Consider the following 26,723-nt stretch of genomic DNA (forward strand, 5'->3'; position numbering starts at 1 on the left):
ATAAAACTTTTATGTCTGATCTTCCAATAGCATATTCTAGAAAACATCTCTCAAATAAAATTCAACCTATTAAATTGTTAACAGATATAAATTAGGCATTGACATAAAGAGAAAGCTGCAAAAGACTATAATGCCTAGCATTCCATTTTTATTTTCTAGTATGAAACAACACTCAATAATTGCCTGTCATGTTTATCTAGCACAATTAAAATCCTTAATGCTACTAGTAAATTGCTAGATAAGCATTCCCTTGTCTTCTCTGCTAAGATCATTTTTGAGGGCAATTAACACCAAACAATCATAGGGGATGGAAAGACAGAAACATTTGATGCATTTTAAGACTAAATAAACTGATAGCATCTTGTAGCAATTTATGCCTTCTGAGGAATGCTAGAATAAAATAAATGACTTCACAATTATGGTATTAAAACTTTCAGCACTTCAACACTGCATTTGACACATGGAAAATCAAACTCCTGACTTTTGATCATATTTTTTATATCCTATATCTGTTCTGATTGCTCTTTCAGACTGAAATAAATACAAAACACCAGCAGACTTAAAGTGGCAGCCGTAGGACATATTGCCTTTGAGATATATCCCATCACCTCTTTCATTTGAATTATGAATGAGCAGATAAAATAGCTTTCAACAACCTTCACAATTACTATATTGTGTTGCTGAAAGGTGTACTGCTGATAAAGAATTCCCTTTGAAAGCACATGGAAGATATTGGTTGGTTTTGATTTACAGTTGTGTGAATGAGCAACTCTGGCACTCTAACTAAAACTTCTGAATCAATCTCAAAAGCAACCTCAAAAATCTCTGCTACTTTAATGTATATTATGTGTACATGATTGCAGTTAGGAATGAGAAAAAATTAGCTAGAATTTTATTATCCTCGTGGGTTTAAAAATATTGAAAAAATCATTGAAAAGTTCTCAAATAACATTCTTTTGCAATTATAGATTGAGGACTGATAACTCAGTAACATGGAAAAACCAAATTATTATCTATAGCCAAACTCTCCTAATCAAATGTTCCATTCAAGCTCATACATCCAGTAGATGTAAAGTTATAATCTACATTGGGTAATTAAAATTTTCATGATGAAGTGTTCAGGAAAATTTATATAACTACAGTGAAATGCTCCTTTAATTTTATTTGTATTTACTTATATACATATGAAGGCCTATGTCTTCATATCTGCTAGGTGCTTATAGATTTTCTCAGGAAGTTTCAACATCAGTGTTAATAGTTGTGGGGTTCTGTTGCTGTTTTTTTTTTTTTTTTTTGTTTTGTTTTTTTTTTTCAACATTTTTTATTTATTTTTGGGACAGAGAGAGACAGAGCATGAACGGGGGAGGGGCAGAGAGAGAGGGAGACACAGAATCGGAAACAGGCTCCAGGCTCCGAGCCATCAGCCCAGAGCCTGACGCGGGGCTCGAACTCACGGACCGCGAGATCGTGACCTGGCTGAAGTCGGACGCTTAACCGACTGCGCCACCCAGGCGCCCCTCTGTTGCTGTTTTTATTCTGATACTGGGAGTTACCCAATGACTAGGCACATTCAGATTCATTTAGGTACAGCTACACACAAGTTTTTTTATCAAGACCATTTCTTATTGCCAACTCTAAAGACTTCTGCTGTATAATAAGGGATGTGGCTGTTCTTTGTCTTTGATTCCTGGGAGGTAGCCTTCAAGTCCTGACATTTTCTGAATCTTTCTTATTCATGGTGGCTTCTTGGACTATAGGTGAGTTTATGTTAAAGAGATGACTCAGGACGTGGTGCTGGTTACACCACAAAGACAAAACCAATTTAGAGAGTCAGGGTTTTAAGCCACATGATATCCACCCAATCTCTTGGTGGGTAGATTGAGTTTAACCATGTGCCAAAGAATTGATTAATCACGCCTACATTATAAAGCCCCAATAAAAACTCTGGGTACAAAGCTCACATGAGCTTTCTGGCAGATAAGTACACACTGATGTGTAGACAGGGTGATGCCTCCTGGCTTCTTGGGGAGAGAACATGGAAGCCTTATGATTGGGACCCTCCCAGAGCTTGCCTATGTGTCTCTTATTTTGGCTACTTCTGATTTATATCATTTTGCTATAATAAAACTCTATCTTGTAAGTCCAGTTGACCCTGAACAGCATGGGAGGTAGGGATGGTGACTCCCAGTGCAGTTGAAAATACTTGTATAATGTTGACTCCCCCAAAATTTAACTACTAATAGCCTACTGTTGACTAGAAGTCTTACAGATAACATAAAGAGTTGATTAACACACATTTTGTACCCTGTTTATATTATATTGTATATTCTTACAATAAAGTAAGCTAAACAAAGGAAAATTCTAAGAAAATCATAAGGAAGAAAAATATGCTTACAGTACTATACTATATTTATTGAAACAAATCCGTGTATAAGTGGACCCACACAGTTAAACTCATGTTGTTCAAAGGTCAACTATATAGTGCTTTCCCTAAGTTCTCTGAGCTGTTCCAGTGGAACCTGGGGGGTTGTAGGAACCTCCAAAATTGTAGCCAGCTTATCAGTAGTAACTGGGGACCCCTGAACTTGCAGCTGATGTCTGAAATGAGAGCAGTCTTGTGAAGGACTAAGCCTTTAACTGGAGGAGTTGGGCCTAACTCCAAGTAGTTGGTGCCAGAATTTCATTGTACTTTCAGACATACATTCTATTTAAAAAGTAAATAAACTTATTTATATAAGAACCTGTACCTGTAGTTTACTTATTCAACCAAAATAAAAGCCTTGGGAATAATTATATGCATTAAAGCATTTATGGACCTTCTCCACAGATTTAACATTTATAATTTTAACTAATACTGTATTAAAAGTGAGAGATAAGTATTAAAAAGCTCACTTTTGGAGTAAGGCTTTGTCAGCGACATAAACATATTTGATGAAGTGTTGAGATCATGAAGTAATGAGAAATAAATTAACTCTGAAACTTATTAGATGATTTATTTTTAATGTGATTCAATGCAGGGCATTTTTCTTTCAACAAATGAAAACTATATACTGCCAGAGAAGTAGTTCCAAAGGATGATCTTTTAAACATTAGTTTGTTGGATTCTAATAAGTGTTAAAAAGAATTTTAACAAAAAAACATTTCAGTGGTCAAGTTGGAAAATTGCTGCATTTAAATTAAACCGTTCTCTTTACCCTGGGTTTTCCTTTTTTGCTGATATGAACTGTGAATCTCTAGGAGAAAGCCACAGATACTGCATTCCTATACTGACTTTCTTCTATAGCATCTCACTGAACCAGTAAGAGATAGATAATTCAGATAGGTTATAATTATAATGCATTAAACTTGGATTCATGTTTTGAGCTGTACCGAGTTTTCATATGTAAAAAGTAGGACATTCCAGGTCCATTTCCAGATACAGAAAAAAAAGCAAAAGTGAATAAACAAAAAAAAAAAAATCAAATCTCCTGAACTTAAAAAAATTGTTTTTTCTTAACTTATATTTACTTTAAAGTTTTAAAGCTTAAAAGGTCAAGCTTATGGCAAAGGGAGGAGAAACTGTTACGTGAATAAATATTTTAAGGGCTTTTTTATGGCACTTTAAAAAGACCATAAGAAGAATCAACTTTGTTTTTATCCAAATTAACTAAAATTTCTTGTAAGAGCTAAATTGGATTTCAGGGCAACTATGAAGAAATGCGATAAATAGGGAGAGTAACTGCAAGTAAAGATTTTTCTTCAAAATTTAAATTTAAAATGCCCATAAATGTTTTCATGTGTTTTCATGTAGTTTTCTGAGCCCACAGACAGGGCTTATGTGTATGTATGTGTGTGTGTGTGTGTGTGTGTGTGTGTGTGTGTGTGTGTATATATATATATAATATCTTATGAACTTATGAAAAATTCCTTGTGCATAAACCTTGTTCACTATATGACTATTTTTATGATGCTTTCAAGTCGTAAAAGACCCACATCGTAGGAATGAGACTAAACTCAATTAATGGGATACGGAACTTTAAAACTATTTTGGATTTGTAGGGCTTTACTAAAACAACAAGAATCTTTATGTGGATTCACACAGGTCATTCAGTATCTTTATGAATTATGAAACCTTATAACATAAGGAATGAACAGCTCTACAGTTAAATCAATAAAACTGCCACAGATATCGGCAAGATTACCACTTTAATCATTTGTTGAAGACTAAAGTTATGACTTCTCTAATGCATTAGGAGAACAAGGGGTCAGAGGCCTAGGGAAAGGGTGTGGAGTAAAATACAATGGCAGAAGTTGTTGATTAAGGCAAAGATCAAAATTCCTTTTTTAAAAGTATTGCAAATAATGAACTATTTTTGGTAGTTAAATTTATTTTAAGCAGAGCATTTTCTTTCCAAAACGCTGAAAAGAAAGCCCAATAAGTGTATGGAATTTATTGGAGGCGATGTTTGACAGCATGGCCTGAGGGACTCCATGGAGCCCAGTTTGAAAACCATGTTATGAGGTAATAGATGAGTTGAGGTCTCTGGGACATGGAGCCCAGAGAACTAAATAACACCAGATGTTTTTCTGTCACACATGACATGAATGGTAGCTGCAGGAAATTTTCCAATGAAAGTCTCTCCTTCAACACTTCCACAGTCCTCCTTCAGGGAGCCTGGTGGAGAAGGAAGATGGTATCCACACCTTATTTAAATTTGACCCTAGGCAATCACTTTATTTTTGTACTCAGTATCCACAGTAGCCCTTTCCTTCTTCCCCTGGCTCTTTCAAACTTGCAACTATTACCTCAGGAAAAGTCTGTCCCTCAAACCCTGCCTCTCTTTTACATTTAAAACGAAAAAGATCTCCATTGAGAATGATAACTGTGAATGTAATACTAGCAGTACCTGTACGGTCAAATGAAAGAATTCTGATATGAATTAGACACTAAATAAATACGACCAACGAGAAAAGCTTTTCAGAGAACTTAGTACTCCATTTCAGCTTGTTTAAAGGACCCTATTTATTGCCTTTTATGCCTGGTTTAATTAAACATGCTCTTCCTCAAATCATCCACCATGATAAGAAAAAAATTCTCATTAAATTTTGTTTCTTTAAAATTAACCTCTAATTTTGAACTTACATAACGTTCTAATAGAATTCCATTGCAAAAGTAATCCATTCTAGTTATATTATGGTTGACTGCTTATGTAGGTTATCCTCAGAATCTACTTTCCCCATATTCATTATCATTTTTTATCAGATATACCCTGAGTTCTACACAATGTCTTAGAAGTACATGCTCTTAAACTAAAATTTATTTATACATTGAGTACTGGCAATGATCAAATTGCCAATATGTGTTCCACAGAGGGTCCTATAGACTCATTTGGTTTTCAAAATCATACCTAAGTAGACATTCACTTTATGAAGACCCACCCTTATAAATTGACAGATAGATAGATAGATAGATAGATAGATAAATCTCCTAATGTTCTCTTCCCCACAACTGGTAATCAAGTGAACTATCACATGGGAGGTGTGGGTTGTTTTGCTCAATGCAAACAATCTTACAAAGATTTAGGCTCACATTGCTACCAAACCCTGGAAGGGTCTGCATGATCCAGTAAAGTAATCCTTGAACCTGAAACGTGTAAGGCACCTGGCTGGCTCAGTTGGTAGAGCATGATACTCTTGATGCTGGGGTTGTGAATTTATGTCCTAAGATGGGTGTAGAGCTTACTTTTTTAAAAAATAAAAAAGTAAAATAAAAGATGGTAAATTAAAAAAAATGTGTAGTAGAGCTCCCTGGGATCCTGTCAAAATGCAGATTCTGACTCAGTAGGTCTGTAATGTGGGTTGAATTTCTGCATTTCCAATGGTTTCCCTGTGAGGTCTACGCTGCTGGTCTGTAGACCACATTTTGAGCAGCAAAGGATTAGATGCCAGTTGGCAAATGACAGCCCAGGCTGACAGCCTGTTTTTGAATTTAATTTTTTTTAACGTTTATTTATTTTTGAGACAGAAAGAGACAGAGCATGAACAGGGGAGGGGCAGAGAGAGAGGGAGACATAGAATCTGAAACAGGCTCCAGGCTCTGAGCTGTCAGCACAGAGCCCGACGGGGGGCTCGAACTCACGGACCGTGAGATCATGACCTGAGCCGAAGTCGGACGCTTAACCGACCAAGCCACCCAGGTGCCCCTGACAGCCTGTTTTTGTACATAAAGTTTTACTGGAACAGAGTGATGCCATGCACTCATGGCACTCACTCACATACTGTCTATGGCTGCTTTCATGCTGTAACTGCAGAGTTGGATACTTGTGTCAGAGACATTTTGGTCCACAAATGTCCACAAAAAACCAAAACAGTTGCTATCTGGAGCTTTAGGAAAACATTTGGTGATAAGGTAATTTAACCTAACAGCTTATTGTTAAGTTTCTTCATGTTATCAAGTATTTGATAGGTATTTATAGCAATATATTACTCTTATGCAATAGGAGAGCAACATATATTAAATGTCCTGGGCTGAGAAAGAACAATCAGATCAGATGTGCCTTTCTGTTAACTTGATATTAAGAGATGATAAAACATCACAAATGTAACTGAGTTTTAGAATATGTGTTGGTAGTACACTATGGCTTAAACTGCCTATGAGATATAGCAAAGATAAACTTTCTGAAGGTAAAGACTGAAGCGAAGTGTCTGGAAGGAATTATGTAGCTCTTAGAGCTCAAGATTTGAACACCTGGCATTTTAATATTTTATCCAATTCACCTTCAAAGTATCCCTTCCACATAACTCAAATAGAAATGCTGTTTCTACTTTTCAAGGAAAAATATGAGTTTTAGAAACAAAGAGAGGTCAATAAACATCCCACACTACCAATTAAAGTTGTAAACAAGGGTTGGGTAAGTTGCTACAATTACTAATATAAACCAGGAGGTGAAGGTGTTGTCCAAATCTAGTGTTGTACAAATCAGGCAACTCTTGATAAGCTTCGAATGGAAATAAAGAGATTTTAATATTGATATCACAGGGCTAATTCAGTAGAATAGGTATGTGATTATTATTTCTTCTCTTATTTAGTAGGTAGATAGAAGCACAAATATTTGATGAATACCACATAGAAAGCTTGTGGCATGTATCACTCTTATTCTAAAGATCTTAGCTATTCTCAAAAATCTGTTTGATTATTTCCCAGAAATGTGACACAGAGGGAAGAATACTGTCCGGAAAAAAGAAACAACTGAAGCCTGACTGTGGATCAGCTACAACTGCAAAAATTCTCTCTAGTTCACTCATTCATCCACTCTACAAATATTGAGCCCTTACTGTTCCAGGGGGTTGGGACACATCAGTGAATAAAACAGTCTATGATATCCTCATCAATCTCCATTCTTGTTCAGGAGATACAACATAAATAAACACAACAAGTAAATTATGTGATATGGTTATACAATGATACACACTTTAGAAATACAAAATGTAGAACAGGATAAGGGGGTTGGGGAAAGAGGAGTATGGTTGAGGGGCCCATGATAAAACTCTATCATTTAAATATAAATGGAAGTCATGTATACATGCATTTTACATAAGTTAGTTTATCTTTAAGGTTCTTTAAAATATTAAGACTAAGTAATATAATGATGTTTAAAAGTTCCAGAAATTCTAACTCTTGTTCTGTGAAACTTTAAGTGATTAACTTGAGAAGTGCCTGGTACTATGTAGTCACTCAAATTTCTAATGAACCAATCAGTTAAGATATTTTTTAAAATTTTTATTGATTTATTTTTGAGAGAGAGAGAGGCAGAGAGGGAGAGAGAGGCAGAGAGGGAGAGAGGAAGTAGAGAGAGAGGGAGCGGGAGAGCGGCAGAGAGAGAGGGGTACAGAGGATCCCAAGCAGGATCCCTGTGGACAACAGAGAGAACCTGATACAGGGCTTCAATCCACAAACCGCGAAATCATGACCTGAGCTGAAGGCAGATGCTTAACCAAGACTGAGCCACCCGGGCACCGCCCCCCGCCCCTGATCAATTAAAATTATCAAGAGTGTTCTGGCAGTGAATAGAAAATGTATGATTTGGTTTTTGAATGATTTAAAATCTCAGGGCGCCTGGATGCTCAGTCGATTAAGTGTCTGACTCTTGATTTCAGCTCAGGTCATGATCTCATGGTTTGTGAGTTTGAGCCCCACATTTGGCTCTGCACTGACAATGCTGAGCTTATTTGGGATTCTCTCTCCCTTTCTCTCTTCCCCTCCCACGTGCATGTGTGCTCTCTGCTCTTTCCCTTTCTCTATTAAAATAAATAAATTTAAAAAAATCTGTTGCTACATTGACACCATCTAAGATTTCACACAAAAAATAAATATACATATTTCATATCATGCTCTTAGGACAAATGCCCTCAAACATATTGATATATCACTAGGAATTATATCTCATAGCATGTATCAGATGGGTTAACATTTATGTGACTCCCAAGGTATACACTAAGATCTGATTTTTGAATATGGTTATGAGACAGTCAGGGACCTTGGGAACAAGCCCATATGCACCTGGGACACTCCCTGCGGCATGTGACAGTTTTCCCTGCAGAGCAAGCAGGGACCAAGGAGAAAGCCCAGATTGGTTTAAACTCACCTGAGATGGAATAGCCCCCAAATTCTACCTTCTTTCAGCTTTTCCACTCTTCTTAATGTGAAAAAACTTGCCCAGAGGTGGAGACTTAACTTGCAAATGAAACACACAATGTACAAAGAAGCAAGTTTTGTCAACTGCACGTGCGTGTCTGCTTTCCTAGGATTTGTGGCCCCTACATGGTTAAGCATATTACTGCTTTCCCACCTCAACTCCTTTAAAACTTTCCCTGGCTGTTGTTCTGAGACCTTTGCATGCCTGACACCTGCAGAGATTGTGTCTCCCCTTTGGCTGCAGCTGCTGCCCCAATAGATCCATGCCTGTGCCTTTAAATTTTGGGTCCAGCCTTGTTTCTACCGTCGCTGGGTCCAATAACCCAAGCCTGGTATAACAGGTCTATCATTTTTCAGTACAAAGTTTGCTACTGCAAAGACTTCCAGACATAAAAGAACTGTGCCTTAAGGTTATTAAGACATTAAAAAATGGTGACCACATGGGAAATGGCCTACAATAATATAATTAAACTGGGGAAGTCAAACTGTTTTATCAGTATAACTGATAACGTGCTCCACAGATGGACAGCACAGATAAAACAGAAATGCCCCCAGGCCACTACTGAACAGGAGATTAGTGTCTTTGCACTGCATACATGTGGGGGTCAATTCTATGTTTAAACTGAAGGCAGAAAGAGACTTTTTCTTGAAAGCCATTTTTCTACCATCCATCTAGAAAGCCAGTTTAGCTGAGAGAAGGCAGTGGTCATAGAGACTAATTTAGAGTGTGCCTCAAAAAGAACACCAAAGTTAGAGTATTCCACCAACACCATCAGAACTGACAGAACATACAGAAGCAAAGTAGTAATTTGCAAAGAAATCAGGCGACAGAGATTCAATTTCCCTGGACTTCACTTTGAGTAAATATATTGGTAAATACTAAAGTATCCCACCGGACATCTATCACAGATCAGGTTTAATGAGAAAGACATGATGTTGGACGGACACAAGGAGCTAAACTGGAGCCTTTTACTTAGTTAAGGGTCTTAGATTCTCCCACAATCCCCATGAAGTTCAGTGTTGTCTGGAATCTTTTTCCTATATGTGCTTTCCTTCTAGAATACAGTACTACATTCTTCATGCTTTGAATTGACAACGATGCTAAGGTAGGAAGTCTATTGCCTTTGGACAATTTCTATTATTTTTGTACTTTTACTTTTTTAAGTGATCATTTCTGTGAGATTCATAAGATATGAATTCATAAGGTTTTTTTTCTAAAAATTAGGTTAACTGTTAACTGGCTTACTGACATTCTCCTGCATCTAATTAACAGATCTGGATAAAAGTGAGAATATACAAAAGTCATTCTGAAAACTCAAAGGTTATGTTAAAAACAAATGATTACCTTGGTGATTCACTAGGCATGATCATTTAAAGTGTGAGCAAACACTTATAAGCTACATTCCAGGAGAAATGTATTTTTAAAAGTTGTCTTCAATTTTACATTTTAATGACTAATTATGATCTTTTACATTATCATATCATCTCAGAATGGCCAGTGCATTTACATTTTTCCTGGTATCTAATTTACAGTACCTATGTTACTGATACAGAGAATAAAATATTCAGTCACTCTTACACATGTATCTCAAAGTGTACCTATTATAAATAATAAATTCTTTTTTCTTTTGCAGTTGTTTTTCTAAATACATTGAATATATTAAGGTTAGGGATGCATTAACCTGAGTACATTAACCTAAAAAATACTTATGCCTAGGGCTTCAGTGTTATGGAGTCTTTGGACCAATTATCACTAGACTTTGGTCAATGAAGGAGGAATTATCAGACCAGATGGAAAATAAAAGGAAACAATTTTTGGAAACTTCTCTGTGGGGAGAAGTTTAAGAGATTCCAATAAATGTGTCACCAATGATACTTTGATGGAATGGAGATGGTCCTATTAGATCATGTTGTTTTCTAAACCATATAATAAAACTGGAAGAGTGCTGCTCTAATAGAAGCTATTTCAGCAGGGTTGGAAGGTAACTGCCTTGTCCCTATCTCCTAGCAACTCCTCTTTCTCAGGTCACCTCCATGAAGAAGGTGGGAGGATCATTGTCCAGTGTTTGCAAATATATGGCATCTGTGATTCAGGCTGACCCACTGTAAACTAGTCTCAGTCCAATATAAAAAGACAGATGTATTAAAATAAAGGAATAATGGAGAAATATTGCTCAAGGACTACCATATTAAGACTTAGAACCAAAGAATTTACTACATACTCTGGTCAAAGATGGCCACTCTTCACAACCTTTGGCAACTCAAGTATTATCACTGTGTTTGATTTAGAAAACTAAAGTGGGCACAATTAAGAGTAGGTGCATTTTTCTTTTCTTCTTTTTCTTTTCTGTACCCCCCCTCCCAACCCCCCACTTTTTGGCTAATTTCAACACAATGAGGAATAAACAACAGCAATTTGAGTTTTCACTAATTATGGCTTTCAGTCTTTCTTTTCTGCCACTTAATGACATTTCAGGCATATTGTAAATTTCTCCAGTTTGGTTATTAGAAGCCTGTCTAGTTTATAACTTTGTCAGAATAAATTCAAATCTCCTCTCTTCCTCCCTCTTTTTCCACACACAGACTTGTGGTGGGTCATTGGGCCTATTCAAGGACTTGTGATCAGTACCAAGAGAGGTTTTTGGCACTGTAAGGTTTCCTTGACACCAACTTTGGGGATTTAGTTGCCAACTTCTGGACAACAAGACAAATGCCTTTGAATGTCCTGTTACACGTAAATAATATACATACAGCATGGTGCCCCCCAAATGTTCCATTTACAGCACACTTCTGTAAACCTTTATGTCCCTCCATTCTGATCCATGTTCATTTTACCTCCACCCCCCAAGACAGACAGCAAACACGTAACACCAAAGAAAAATTGGATTACCATGACTGTTACATCTGGACGTTTCCACGAGCCTGCCATTTTGGTCGTAGCATGCCATTGCTTGGTAACGATACCCTTGACCACATTCCTTGATATCTCCTTGTGCTTTCATTCCCAGCAACACTTCCACTTTCCCCTCTGGTAAAATGCAGTCTGACCAGTTCCCCACAGGCTGTGCATTATACTTGTCACAAGGACAATACTGAGTCTCAATCAGGGGGTACAAATGAGAATTTTTACATTTTTCCTTCTTTTTACTTTTTCCTGTGAAAAAATTTAAGTTGGAAAATATCATTATTAATTTCAAGCATCCCTAATTTTCCTCCTTCCCTAAAGTTCCTTTCTCCATTTTTAACCATATTCAACTGTAGCCTATTAATGAAAGCTATTTTCTCACTCCACAGTGCTTGCTCTGTAGCCTGTTATTAGTCCTGAGTGCTTTGCATAGTAAATTTTTTCTTATTTTCTCATTTCAAAATAGCCATTTCACAAAAAGCATTAACTGTTGTGCTGAATTTTATACTCTTTGATTAAAATCCTTTCAAATGCTCATGTGCTTTCAGTGAAGGTAATTGTATAAATCACTCCTTTATGTTAGGTGCCAAAATATGAAACGGAGAGAGAGTCACTGCACTGGACTGCACAGCTTTTTTGTTAATTCCAAATAGATACTATGGTTATGTAGGATTACAATTCAGAAAATGAGATTTTGATATTTACTTTTCTAGTCATTACCTTGCATCTTTCATTGTTACTGAAGAGTAATCATTTTTGCATACTTGGTGATTACTGTAGTAAATAATATTCAATAATATTCACAGTGAAGATATTTAGTGTCAGAATAAAAATACTAGAAATGGTTTGCATGTAAATCTAAATAAATTCCCTTTTAAAATAAAAAAAAATATGAGCTTGGGAAATGGCATATTATTTTAACATAATCACATTTCTATTAAATATTTATTACATTATGTCATATATAATATGACATATCACATCATATATCATAATACTATTTAATTATATCACACATAATTGCCTATGTCATACATACATTTATCTCTAACTTTCGTAAGGAATCTTACGTAGTTTTCAACAGTCTTCGTTAGCACAGGTGGTTCACTTTATAACTTTTAAATTCTGAACAGTTTACTGGCACCAATATTTTCAGGTTTCTTTTTGCCACTGACAGTATTTTGGAGTGCACCAGGTTTAGCTCAGTATGATAGCTCCTGTTCTTCCTCATTATATTACTGCTTTTTGTCATTGTGACTGCCTTTTAAGATGCAGTTTTCAGATACAGAATTAATGTCATATTCCTCTTCTAGGATAAGAAAGATAATCAGGCTCTGACAGTGAGAATGGGTAAAGAAAACGAAGTGGCAACCTTTCCTTTTGTTCTCCAAGCACTTCACAATCTGTAGGCAACCCACCAAAAGTACCGTTTAAACCAAAAAAATAATCTCCCTATTGTATAGGAAGACAGTTCAATTTTCAAGGTTACCTTTTCTTTCCACTAAAAGTACACAGCATGTCTGTAACTGCCAACTTACATTAAAATACACACACGAATCCACTGGCATATTAAGTATCAGTATTCCAGCAGTAAGGCACAGCCACGCATTTTCCAAATACATTGTCAGAACTCTCTTGGTCTAACTTTAAATGTATTTTCTAACTTAACACGTGTTGGCTTTTGCATCCCAATTATTCTTACCAACAATAGCACGCTTTCTGGTCCTAACTGCACCGCAGTCTCCATTGCATGAGGAAAACTTGGACCAGCTGGTAAACTGACAGTCATCTTGGCAGGGGATCTGGCAGGCTTGGGTGAGAGCTGGCACGGGTCCCGCATACCAGAGGCATTCATGGATGCCAGCCTGTCCTCCATCTTGCTTTCGACAAGTAATAGCTAAAGGAAAAGCATAAAGCTGTTTAAAATAAGTCTGAATATGTTTAATTATCCTACAATTTAAGAGTTAACCTGACATTTCCTCATGCAGTCAGAGGAATCCTCTTTTAATTCTGGTAGTGGTGTTTCTAATAATCACAGTAGTCATTAAATTGATCCTTTAGGTTTTTTTGTTGTTATTGTTGCTGTTGTTGTTTAAATAACAGTCCTCAGTGGTTTCTGTGACACAAAAAAGCATGTGTGTGTGTGTGCGTGCACACACACACACACACACACAGACATTTAACAGTCTTTATTAGATGCTATTAAGGATTTCGAGTCCTTATATTTAGAACTTAATTATTTAAGAGACAAATGGGTTCTGATAATAGTTTATGTTACACACAGGCTATTCACAGAGGTACAGGGAGACACCATGTAACTCCAATAATTGTTTTTATATCATTGGTTTCTCTAGGATTTCTATACAGAAGGGTCTTAGTGGCAGCAAATTGGAAGGTTTGGGTGAGGAGTGGATGCTTATGGAACTCATCCTGTAGCTGCATTTGCATGGAAATCATGTACTTTTACGACACTGGAAGTTTGCTGGGATGGCTCTGGAGTGGTTAATAGGGAGAGGGGGCAGTGTCCCAGTCCCTCATCTCCTCAGTCTACAAGTTTTTCACATGCATGAATATCAACCACGGATTCAAAAATAAAACAAAAACTTTTGGCAATCTTAATCTCTCAAGTCATAACTGACATTTCTACAATTACATATATGCCCTAAAAATGGTCAAATAATTTTAATTCATATGTATTATTTCCTCCAAGTTACTGTCCTACTGGATTTATAAAATCACATCATATTTTATTGTTTATTGAACATAGCTGTAAAATAGCTTTAAGGTATCAAGTTCTTAAGGAAAAAGAGCAAGTGATGTTTTAAAGCCCCCTTTCTCTGTCATTTTCTCCCATTGGTTTTAAAAATATTTTATTCATTTATTGAGGAAGTAGACAAAACATTTAGATGGTCCTACAGGTGACCTCCTTGAACTAGCTTACATGGCCCCAGTCAAACTGATTTGGTGGCCCTTTTGGGTTTATGGATTAGGCTGGAACTTGATCTCTGCCCTGTTCAGGACTCTATTCATCATGAAACTAAGGTAAATAAGCCTGACATTTTGATCCTAAATTATAGTTAGGGCACAGAGCGTCCCAGGTTCGACAACACTCTCCAAATCTGTATTGTGAAACTTAACACCTAGTAGTGTGATGGTGTGTCTACAAGGATAGAATGGTTAGCAAGGGAAGACTTTCTCTGCGTAGGTGAATACAAGTTGTCACAACTGGTGCAGGAAAATGTACATAATTGTTCAAAAGTAGGTGAGCACTCATCTATTTCTTAGCATAGATACCTCTTCATGTAATGTGCACAACACTGAAAGGGCCAATTTGTATGAAGAGGACAGGGGTCCCTGAACTTTAAATACATGAAAACTTGGTAGAGTAAACAGTAGTGGCAGTTATGAAAGTTATGTGACAGGAGAAGGCAACAAGTGCCCCTAAGAGACTCTCACCAATGAGGCGAGGAGTTGTCTGGTGCTCTGTGTTTATCCTACTGGCCTCAGCAGTTCTCAAGTCAGGCTGAAGATTATAATCACCTGGATAGCTTCTGAGAAACGTCCATGCCCTTCCCAAACTCAAACATTCTGATTAATTGGTTGAGGACAGGGTCCTGGGCATGAGCATCTTTTTATCTTTTTTTAAAAAAGTTAATGTTTGTTTCTTTTTGAAGGGCAGGGGAGGAGCAGAGAGAGAGGGAGACACAGAATCTGAAGCAGGCTCTAGTTTCTGAACTGTCAGCACAGAGCTCGATGTGGGGCTTGGACTTACGAGCTGTGAGATCATGACCTGAGCCAAAGTTACATGCTTAACCAATTGAGCCGCCCAGGTGCCCCATGAGCATCTTTTTAAAAGCTCCTTGATTCAAATATGCAGTGGATCAAGACTGCCATTCTAGCAGGTGATGTATTTCCATGTGCATCAGAAACACCCGGAATACTATAAAAGTTGAAGATTCTCAGATTCATCCCAGAGGTCCTGAATGAAATTTCTTTGTATGGGGTCAAGGAACATGTATTTTTTTTTTCTCCAGGTCGCTTAGATGTTTCTTATGCATATTTAAATTTAAGACCCACTAGCTTGAGTAGTAAAGGCACAAGGAAAGGGTCTGGCTGAGATTTGGGGCTAAGACTGAAAGTGCTTTGGTACTCAATCACCCTGGTACTGTGCCAAGGTTGGGAAACAATGGCCTAGCATGAGCAAAAGACTAAGGGAGTGGAGTTCAAGGAGACTTGCACAAGGAGTGAACCAAAACAGCATCTACATAGTTTGGAAGAATGTTATCTGTGGATTTGCACTGGAGGAGTCCCCATGAAGTGGTATATTAATGATGTGACTTTGTAGTTTGCTGCCACGTGGATGCAGAGTTGATTCCTTAAATGCTGTAAGCTTAGTAATCTCTGACAGTTTGTTCCAACGATGCTTAAGAGGAAGGACTGACAAAAAGGACGATAGTAGACATTTTACTTATCAGGATATGCAGGAATCTCAAGAATGATTAATTTGGAACATAAGAGATTTGACCATATCAGAACTCTAAGCTGGAAAGACGTTCACACTGTTTATGATAAAAGAAAATTACAAAACTAAATTTGGATTCTTTGAAATAACACGACTTTTATCTTCTTACCCAATTTGACCCTCTGAAACAAAGACTTGAATAAAAATCTTTTGAGAAACTAAATTCCCTTAGGTTCTCCATTAAGCATCTCCTTCTAAGGTTCTCCCAGAAATTTTATTTCAGAATTGCTCTATTATCACCAAAAAAGTACCCCTCAAATAAAACCATTACCAACACAACTCCAGAAACAAACTAGTTTTTGTGCAGATCTACACTATTTGGATAAATCTGAAGTCCTTTTCCCCATATACCTTAAGTATTTCAATCAGTTGAAAAGAAAAAAAAAATGTAAAATTTCCATATCTGTTCTCAGAAACCCATTCAGCATTCTGCTTCCCTTATCTGAGATTTCAGACAGTGTAATTTGAATGAATTACTCATGTAATGTTATCTAAACAAGTAGCAACAGCAATATTTGTACAATATATTGAAAATTTATCATACATCTCAACTTGCTTCTATTCTAACTTAGAGGAAACACAACAATTCAAGCACAGAAATGCAATCTGAAATGAACTTCCTGCTATTAGGGTGAGGAAAATACAAGTGTTTGGAAAGGAAACCATCTGGTCTCTCAGTTTTATAAACCTTAAAACTCATTTCTAAGATACTGAAACCAGGGTGGTTTTAACTGTAGAAAAGGATGTATCACATTAAACATGGTTTCCTAGCATACCAGGAAGCTACATACACCCAGACAGTTGTATCTGAATTTACAGGTGTGGGGTGTGTATCTTGTGTATAATGATTATGCAAGTTCTCCTTTGGGCTGAGGTCTTGTTAGCAAAAATGGGCCAAAGTCCATGCTAATTCACCATGAAAGCTTCTCAGTGAGTTCAGTAAATATAAAAATGACTATTTTAAGGTAAAATTCTATATTTAACTCTATGTTGATTATACCCATTCATTTTATTTATAATTTTATTTTCTTTATATGAAGCACAGCAATTTTTACTTAAGTGTCATGGACAGGCTGCTTCCAGCAGGCTGAAAGCCTGAGAGACATCTGCGTGCCTGCCTTAGGCCAGGCAAGCTCAGCCCATCAATACTGAGGGAGTGATGGAAAGGTAAGTAAGTAAGAGTTTCTTCAACAAATAAATGCTCTGGAAAAAGGAGCTAGAACTGTTAGATTAAAAGCGATTCAACAACCAAATGCAAGGTGGAGACCTTTATGAACCCTGGTTTGAACAAACTGAACATTTTTGAGACAATGGGGGAAAAATAAGACATGGCCTTAATATAGATGATATTAAAAAACTATTGTTAACTTTGTTTAGTGTTACAATAATACTATTGTTATGTTAAAAATGATTTATGGATTATCTATATCTTATCTGGGAATTGCTATAAAATATTCCAGCAAAATCTTTGTAAGTGCGTGAGAAATGGCAGATGACCAAGAATGGCAACATGTTAGAAACTACTGAAGTGGAGTGAGTGAAGACTACACTAGCAGTGCTCATTATATTTAGTCTTACTATTTTTGTGTCTCTTTGAAACTTCTCATAAATTTAAATAAAAAAATTAATCAGTTGAATAAGTAAAGTCAATTTTAGAATGTTTTCATGTAGGTTGAATTTTGAGCCATGCTTTAAAGAGGAGAATAATCAAGGTTCCTGGAATGAAAGGGAATATATAACATTGGTTTGAGCTAAAAGGACACGGATATCTGTGTTATGCATATATGACTATGTAAATGGGATGTTACCGATGCAGCTGTGAATAAATCTAATAGAATTCTGAATGTAGTTGCTCATCTTCATTTCATTGAAGAGGAATGAAACTCCCTTATTATTCAGGATGCACAAAATAAAAAGGAGTTCTCTTGGTCTGTGGATTACCCTTCAGCAGGCAAGACCATGTCATTTCATTTGAATCATCAGAGTGAAATAAATTACTAGATCTAAAATGTGCACATAGAAGTTCATTACAGGAAACAGAAGAAGATCAATGCCCTGGTGCAGTGAAAGCTGCTGGATTATATGTAAACAAAGAGTTCAAGGAGCTATGAGATGTTATTTGGTAAATTGAGTAATATTAACATGGTTTACCTCACAACAGCGGCGTCTGGGCAGCATTAGAGACAGAACGTGTTCAGCTGATTGAATGATTAGAAGAGTGATTTTTTTTTTCCTATAGTGTTAATGAAAAAAAAATGGCCAAAGTGAGAACGAATCATGTAGAAATGAAAAAGAAAAAGCTTAATGTGAGTGAAAGCTGGTTACCGAGATACCTAATTGTGCTTAGAAATAAGACCAAACCCATAAATAATGTAAGAGGGCTCCAGTTGTTTACTAGGTGGCTGTAATGATCCTGGGCTTTCTCTGTGTAGAAGAGATTTTCACTGACAAGTCTGCCAAAATATTTTCTCATTACAACTCGTGAATAGAACTCCAGCAGAATGGAAAGAAATGTACTTTTTTTGGTATTGATCCCAAATAGTTACCAATGATTCCTCTGTCTCATTGAGGCTAATAATACATGGGAATGTATGTGAAAGTCCTTGAATGAGGACTTACTCGAAGTAATAATCAGCTCCCAATGGAGTAGGTCAGGAGAGGGACCTGAGAGGGGCTAACTAACTGCATCGCAACAAATGCAGCACTGAGCAACCATTGTAGACACATCACAGTATCAAGCTTATTTTATGAGCTATTTAAAAAAAATACACATGCTAATAATAATTTTATGATGGGGCTCTTGCAGAGATATAAAACAAAACCCAAATCCCCAAATCAACTAGGATGCTAATATTCATAAGAAATTAAACCAAAGCATTTAAATATAGAAATAATTCTAGAATTAAAAACATAGTTTTGTAAATAAAAAGCACTCTAAGTGTATAAAAATATTGGGTGGTAAGTAATATGTATATCAACCAGAAATAGATTTTTTAAATCATATCTCCGCAAAATTTAAAAAAAAAGTTTATTTATTCATTTTGAGAGAGAGAGTATGCGTGTAGGAGGGGCACAGAGAGGGAGACAGCAGGAATCACAAGCAGGCTCTGCAGTGTCAGCTTGGGGAGCCCAATGCGGGTCTTGAATTCATGAACCTGTGACATCATGACCTGAGACAAAATTAAGAGTTGGACATTTAACTGACTGAGATGCCCAGGCACCCCATCTGCAAAATATCTTTAAAGCAAGTTCCTTTGTTCTTTAAGTTAGGTTGAGCTTTCCTTTTTCCTACCTAGTTCTTTTTCCACTTTCATTCTGTTTCTTCTCATTGCATAACAATCTCTGAAAATCAAGACATTAATGTGTAATGTAATCTGAGATAAATTAACCCAGATATTCTGGGCCTAACCTTGATAATGCCTCTAATATGTAATCTTTTAAAAAGAATAAAGTGGGCCAGAGTTGAAGTAAAGGGGTAATGCCCAGGGCATCAATATAGCTTAAGCCACTTGATTTAAGCACAATATTTAGCATATTTGTTCATAAAAAATAACTTCATTAGACTTTAGTTAAATACTTACATTTCACATTCTGCAAAATCATTTAGATTTAATTCTGGTAGAGGGAGAATTAGAACTTCCTCCCCCACCCCCACCCCGATTTTCCCTTTATAAACTTTTTAAGGACCAGGAAGGTCTCTGCCATATAAGGCATATTACTAAAGAGGTTTTTTTTGTGATCCATTTGAGAATACATCTGGAATCCTACTGGCTTCCACATAAAGGGAGTGACATCAGATCTTAGTGACAGGTCAACATTATAATGAACATTCCTTGGCAGGCAAGGATGCAGAGGGGGTGGGGGATTAGGATAGGCAGGCTCAACCCTGGGAATTATTAACCATATTTCCATCTAACCATTGTTCCATAGGAAGTACACTTGGTAGGAGACAGCATGAAGACCAACAAGGAGTTTGAACAAGAGCAAATCTGAGGTTATTTCTATGAAATCTCAGCATCTAACCTATGATACATTTGCATCATACTCTTGGTATAAATGTGTCATAAGATAATAAACACTGGAATAATACATATGCATTTTAAATAGTACTAATTAACACATCTCCTTAGGGCAGTTTAGAGAAAAAAATAAATTGTCCAAAATTGTCATTATTATGAGCCATGTATTTAATTTTGAATGCAAGTCTAATAGTAACTCTAGCTACAGCTATTATGGCTACGTTTCAATGATATAGTCACTGACCAACTGGTAAAAGTTAGCCTTCTAAAGGTCATCCAAATGGCCGACATACGAGTAGAGAGAAGAGAGTAAAAGTTTACTGTTCTACTAAATGTTTATACACAAGTGACTCAAATAGTATAAAGCAAGGATAAGCTGTCTATTCACTTAAAGATTAGCATGTGAACATAATTTCATGTTACTTCTATTTTCTATATTGACAATATTATAGGAAAGATGCCCATTTCAAAGGCCCTCTAATTTCCCTATAACATTTAAGAATGATTTAATTTTTAAGGTAGACAAATATGGTCTATTCCTTCTTCAAAATATCTCTTTCTCCTCTATTTCTCATACCATTAGATAAAATTTCTTGGATTTCATCATTCCCAATATTTAAAGCTTTGCTAAAATTCATCACTACGTCTAATTTCCTATTGCAAAAATATTCCTTCTTCCTCTCCTCAGCCCTCTCCTGACACTCAAATCCTCCTGAGTGTGGCCCTTGGCCTCTAACTCATTCATAGGAACAATAGATAAACTGCTCAATGCACTATTCCCCACAAATACAGATTTTATTTCGTGCCTTTTTTTTTTGCTTATGTCATCCTAGATTCAAATGTCATTTCCTCTGTCACTATACCCTATCAGTGTTTACCTCTTTTTATGTTTTCTTACTTCTTTAGTGGTTATTGTGCATACACATTATTAATGTATTACTAATATGCTTAGAACCAAAATCACATATACCCTTAGTATATTTCCCATCATTAAGAAATAAACACAAAATATTTATCATATACTTTTATTCTCTTGACAGCCTGGGCCCACTACCACATAGGCAACAAGCAACACGTAGCTGGTACTCAACAAATACTAGTTTTATGAAAGAATAAATTGCACCAAACGATATTCAGGAAGTTTGAACTGGCTTTTAGGGACTAGTGTTAACCTGTTTTCACAGCTTTGTGAGACAGCTATATCAACAAACTGACACTTGTGTACAGTGGGATAGACATTTTATTTAAAGACAATGCCCTTCATTATTGCTGTGGACTTAACAGTGTCCTCCAGAAATTCATATGTTGAGGCCCCACTCCCCAATGTGATAGCACCTGGAGACATAGCTTTGGGGAAATAATTAGGCATAAATGAGGTCTGGGTCCATATGATGAGATTAGTGCCATTGTAAGGAAAGACCAGAGAGCTTGCTCTCTCCCTCTGTCATGTGAGGACATAGCAAGAAAATGATCGTCTCCAAGTTAGAAAGAGAGACCTCACCAGGAGCTGAAATGGCTAGCAACTTGATTTTGTACTTTCCAGCCTGCAGACTGTGAGATATAAATTTTTATGTTTAAGCCACCCAGTCTATGGTGTTTTGTTACAGCAGCCTAAGAAGACTGAAACACAAAGTTTTAAGCATTTATTTTATAGGGGATTTCTAATGTTTTTATAGATACACTTGATAAACAAAGGCAAATATTCTGTTTGTAACAGAGTAGCAAATTCAATTTAGAGAAGACTGGGTGAAAATTATGTGATTGTGGGAATGCTTGATACAAAATTTTCCTTCACCATTATTTCACTTTTCCTTTCAAATGTAATGGGATTGGGTCATAAATAGGCACATAAATTCCAATGTACTTTTCAAATTTTCAGAGCATATCAATTTTCTTTCAAAGCACTTTATGTTCTGATGTAATGGTTCTGAAATATATAGAATGTAGCCTTTGTCAAGACTACATTTATGTGGTTGGAATAGAATTCTCCTATACTCTTCCATCTGTGTCATGCTAAGTCATTTCTGACTAAGGCTGATTTTGACTAATTTGCTTTACAGTGAGTGTTGAAGCTGGGATGGTAAGCAGTTATAGTTAGTTACTTGTTCAAGAGACTCTGGGAACATAACTGCTGCCCAAATCTTTTGCAATGCATCAACACAGATAATTCCTACAATGAGAACAACTGTGCTATTAATAGCAAAAATGAAACTCTGTCCATAATGGCCGCTTTATTCTTAACAGTTGGCTAAAAGATAGGAGTAGGTGACTGGAACAGAGGAAACCTTGGACGGTTGGCTTGTAAGCTGGAAAAATAGAATTTAGAGTTTTATTTTTCTACTACTGTGCAAGGTTCAAATCATTTGAGAAAATCTGAATCATAATAGGTGATTTTGTAAGTGTTCTGCTGAGTGGTACATACGAGACACACATTCTTTCCTTTCTATGTATACTTAGTAAATTAACTTTTTTAAAAATTTTTTAATGTTTATTTATTTTTGACAGAGAGACAGAGTATGAGCAGGGGAGGGGCAGAGAGAGAGAGAAAGAGACAGAGAGAGAGACAGAGGAAAACACAGAATCTGAAGCAGACTCCAGGCTCCGAGCTGTCAGCACAGAGCCCGACACGGGGCTGGAACTCATAAACTGCAAGATCATGACCTGAGCCAAAGTTGGACATTCAACTGACTGAGCCACCCAGGTGCGCCCAGTAAATTAACTATTAATGTCCAGTTCTTGGATATGACTGACCATCTAGACAGGGAATTATGAGGGATTTCTCATTTGTCTTCCATATCTCATGTATAATCTGGTTTTAACTCTTTTTTTTAAAAAAGTTTTTACTAATAAAGTTTTAGAGCCAAGTTTTTATTCCTACCCCCCTACAAAGAATGCTATAATTTCATTCTAAAGGTATTTTACCACTGCGATAGTGTTTAAAGTCTATGACTCTCGTATCTAAAATAGTTACTTTATTGTTGAATTGAATGAAAAAACTTCTTCCCAAGTGACCAGAAAAACTTCAGGGATTTTCTGATCTTGAGTAATGACTGTACTATTAGAAGTTGTGACTATATTACTGATTACATGGCTTCAGAGTTTAGGTCAGCAAACTTTTTCTGTAAAGGGCTTGCTAGTAAATATTTTTGGCTTTGTGGACCATATGGTTCATGTCACAACTGCTCAACTTTGTCTCATTTCCATGGTAGCAGCCTAGACCATAGATAAAGAAATAGGTGCAGCTGTGTTCCAATAAACCCTTAAATGCCAAAACAAAACAAAACAGCAACAACAAAAACTAGGCCGTGGGGAAGATTAGATGCACAGACTATTGATTGCTGACAACTGGTCTAGACCAATAGTTTGATAAAAGCCATGAGACAAAAATTTCTATCTTTAGAATCATAGAGTGGTAAAGTTAGCAATCTCATATTTTACTTCATATGTTGTCATTTCTAAGCCAAGCAAGGGAACAGTAAGTTGAAGCTAATATCATTAAAGTTCTTTAGGTAAGAAGAAATGCTTAATGAGTATACAAATGCAAACAGATTAGAGAAATCGAAAATACAATAACCCTTTTTCCTTCTGTATATAAAATATTGTAGAAATCTTAGCTTCTCCTTGGGCTTCATCAAATTCTTTTATGGAAATGTCACTCAAATTTCTACTGGCTGTCCTAAGCAATCTCTATAGAGACTTTTGAACATTTTAATACATACTCTGATATTTCCAGTTGGTTTCCCTGCCATCATCTCTAATGCACAATATAAAATATCCATATGATCATATATTTTTTAAGTCTATTCATTTATTTTAAGAGAAAGAGAGAGCAAGCTTGGGGAGGGGAGAGAGAGAGGGAGAGAGAGAATCCTAAGCAGGCTCCATGCTGTCAGTGCAGAGCCTTACCCAGGGCTCAATCTCACGAACCATGAGGTCATTACCTGAGCCGAAATCAAGAGTTGGATGCTTAACTGACCGAGCCACCCCAGTGCCCCTCCACATGATCATCTTTGACTCATTTATTTCTATCTCAGCTTCTACAGTCTGCCACTAAGTGCTAAAGTTATTTTCCTCTACTGTGTGTTGAAATCTACTTACTTTTGTCCATTCCCACTACTGATTCCAGTCTAAGCCCCTATTACTTCAGCCTCACATTATACGACAGTGTCCAGCTTGCATCCAGACCCACATGTCTTATCTTTCTAGCTTAGTCTGTACATGCTGACAGATTAAACGGTGCTTTCATCAGGTCCTTGCATCTACCACTTATTGAACAAGGTCTAAAATACTAAACAAGATCTTGATATTTACAGCCTCCTACAAAATGACCCCAGGTTGTAGCTCACATCCCCGGAGCTTCCACCTACCTACTTTTTCTGTGAACACATTTAATGTTTTTGCTTTTTCTTTCCCCAAATGCTTAGCTTGTATAATTGATCTTATCTCCTCTCCTTTCTATTTATTCTAATGCTATGGTACAAGACAAGTCTCAGCCTTCTTTAGGTCTTTCTTAAGCCCTTTAGTTTCAAATGGCTGCTTTTGCAATGGGTTAGTTTCAGTCTTTCACCAGTGATACCATTTCCCTAACCAAATGGAAGCTCCCTGGCTTAAACATATGCATTCCTTCCTGACACATGTGGCTCTTTCTATACAGTCTTCTGAATTCAATCATGGTTGAATGAATGACCAACTAGAAAGTCTGCTGTACAGGACAGGACGGGGTAGCTTCTCTATAGTCCTTGCTGATTGATGCTAATCCTGACCATACAATTATTTGAATCATCAAAAGACAGCACCAGTTGGCATTTAGGTCTCTGATCAGATAAGAACAAAAAGGAAAATAGCAAGAAATTGATAGGTTGATCATGCAGAGTACTGAAAACAGCCTTGACCATCAAAGGAGGAAAATTCTGCCTTTTTGCCACTAGCAAAAGATATTTCTCTACTCCTAATTCTCCTCATTTCAAGTTTCTGTAGGAATATAGACTCTAACAATCTTTAATCTACCAAGGCAACAAAGAAAAAGGCTATCTTCACATGGAAGTTAAAGGGTTTCTTCTGAATATATTGATGCAGAAATGATTTGTTACAATGCAACTTTCTCTTCCCAGATATCCTGGAAATAGAAAAGATTGTCAAGGTAGAGTAAGAGGTCTGACGAGTATACCGAGATTAGAAAACATTATATAAGTATAGGCAGACGAAGAGGCACCAGTAACGGGAAAGCAAGAATGGAACGACCAGAAAGGCAGGAGACATTAGCACTGAGGAAGGTGAAGGCCCCATTACCCAGGAGGAAGAATGAACAGAGGTTTTCAGATATGGATATGAGATGATTGCCAGTAATCACAGAAAGAACAGTCTTTATGCAGATTGTGTGTCAAAAACCAAAAGGCCCATGTTAAAATGGTTGCATTTATGCCAACAATGACCTCTGTGCACATTCCCTGGGGCCATGACCTAGCAGGAAGGGTAAAGAGTTAACACTGAAGGAAGACTTACTATGTACAAAGTGCTGTGGGGATCGTTATGCTCTCAGCCTCTGGGGGAGGAAATGAATGAACCACAGTTGTGTAGTGGTTAAGGAAGAGTTTGGAACTGGAGCTGTTTTCACACTTGTGCTGCTTTTACCCTATCTCAGATTTCCTCCAGTGGTGTTCTATAGAAATTCATCTGTTTTGCCTAACGTAATTTCACACTTCGATCCTTGCGAATTACGTGTGCATAGATTGTAGAATATCAAAAGTGGAAAAACCCTGAAAGATCATTTGGTCCAACCCTCTTTTCTTTTTCTTTTCCTCATTTAAATTAACTGAGACCCAGGAAGGTGAAGGGATGAGCAAGCCTTATCCTGTGTTCGTGAAAGAATGAGACTAAAACTCGTGTTTCCTGATTTCCCTACTCAAGTCTGTTATATTATAAACTCTATGTGGGGCCTGAGTTGCATGCAGTTGTTTGCTTGACTCAGAACTAATGAGCAAGGTAGAACAAGAAGGCCTTGTATCACTCAATTTCTCGATGAATGGTTTGAAATGGGGAAAATGACTTTCAATTCTAAATACCTAAGGCTCTATAACTGTAACAGAGACAGTTATGCTTGAGCCACTGCTGATGGTGGAGGATAAATAAGGAAAATTAAGCATATGAAATAAAGTTCTAAAAATCACTAGGTAGTTAGTATTATTTATAAGCTAAATTTTATGTTTCAAATAAAGATTTCTAAAAGGATGATGATAAAAGTAGAAGATTTTATCAAAAAGGAGCTTTATATCTCAAATTTAAAAAGCAATCCAGGTGGCTCAATCAGCCAAGCACCTGACTCTTGATTTCAGCTCAGCTCATGATCTCAAGGTTCATGAGTTTAAGCCCTGTGTCTGGCTCTGCAGTAACAGCGTGGAGTCTTCTTGGGATTCTCTCTCTGTCCCTTTTTCTCTGCCCTTCCTTCTAAGTAAAAAAAAACAAAAACAAAAACAAAAAAAAACTTAAAAAGAAGCAGTCCTTTCACTGTAAAGGATCACTATCAACAAAAACTGGAATTCTGTGTGCCCAGACTTTTGGATCACTATCACATACGTAACTACAAATGAGGGGCAAAACATATTT

The 26,723-nt window shown here is 36.7% G+C and overlaps 1 protein-coding gene across 3 annotated transcripts in view; it reads right to left on the minus strand.

The window, feature by feature from the left end:
* The window catches only part of THSD7A (thrombospondin type 1 domain containing 7A), a 439,582-nt gene that overhangs the window by 50,694 nt on the left and 362,165 nt on the right, over nt 1–26,723 (minus strand). For all 3 annotated transcript variants that reach the window (XM_060632565.3, XM_060632563.3, XM_060632564.3), the window contains 2 exons: nt 13,282–13,476; nt 11,565–11,828 (listed from right to left, as the gene is read on the minus strand). In XM_060632565.3, the coding sequence (XP_060488548.3) occupies nt 11,565–11,828; nt 13,282–13,476 (459 nt within the window). The remainder of the gene's footprint in view (nt 1–11,564; nt 11,829–13,281; nt 13,477–26,723) is intronic.

Source organism: Panthera onca, chromosome A2 (assembly GCF_046562875.1).
Source record: "Panthera onca isolate mPanOnc1 chromosome A2, mPanOnc1 haplotype 2, whole genome shotgun sequence".
Lineage (NCBI taxonomy): Eukaryota > Metazoa > Chordata > Mammalia > Carnivora > Felidae > Panthera > Panthera onca.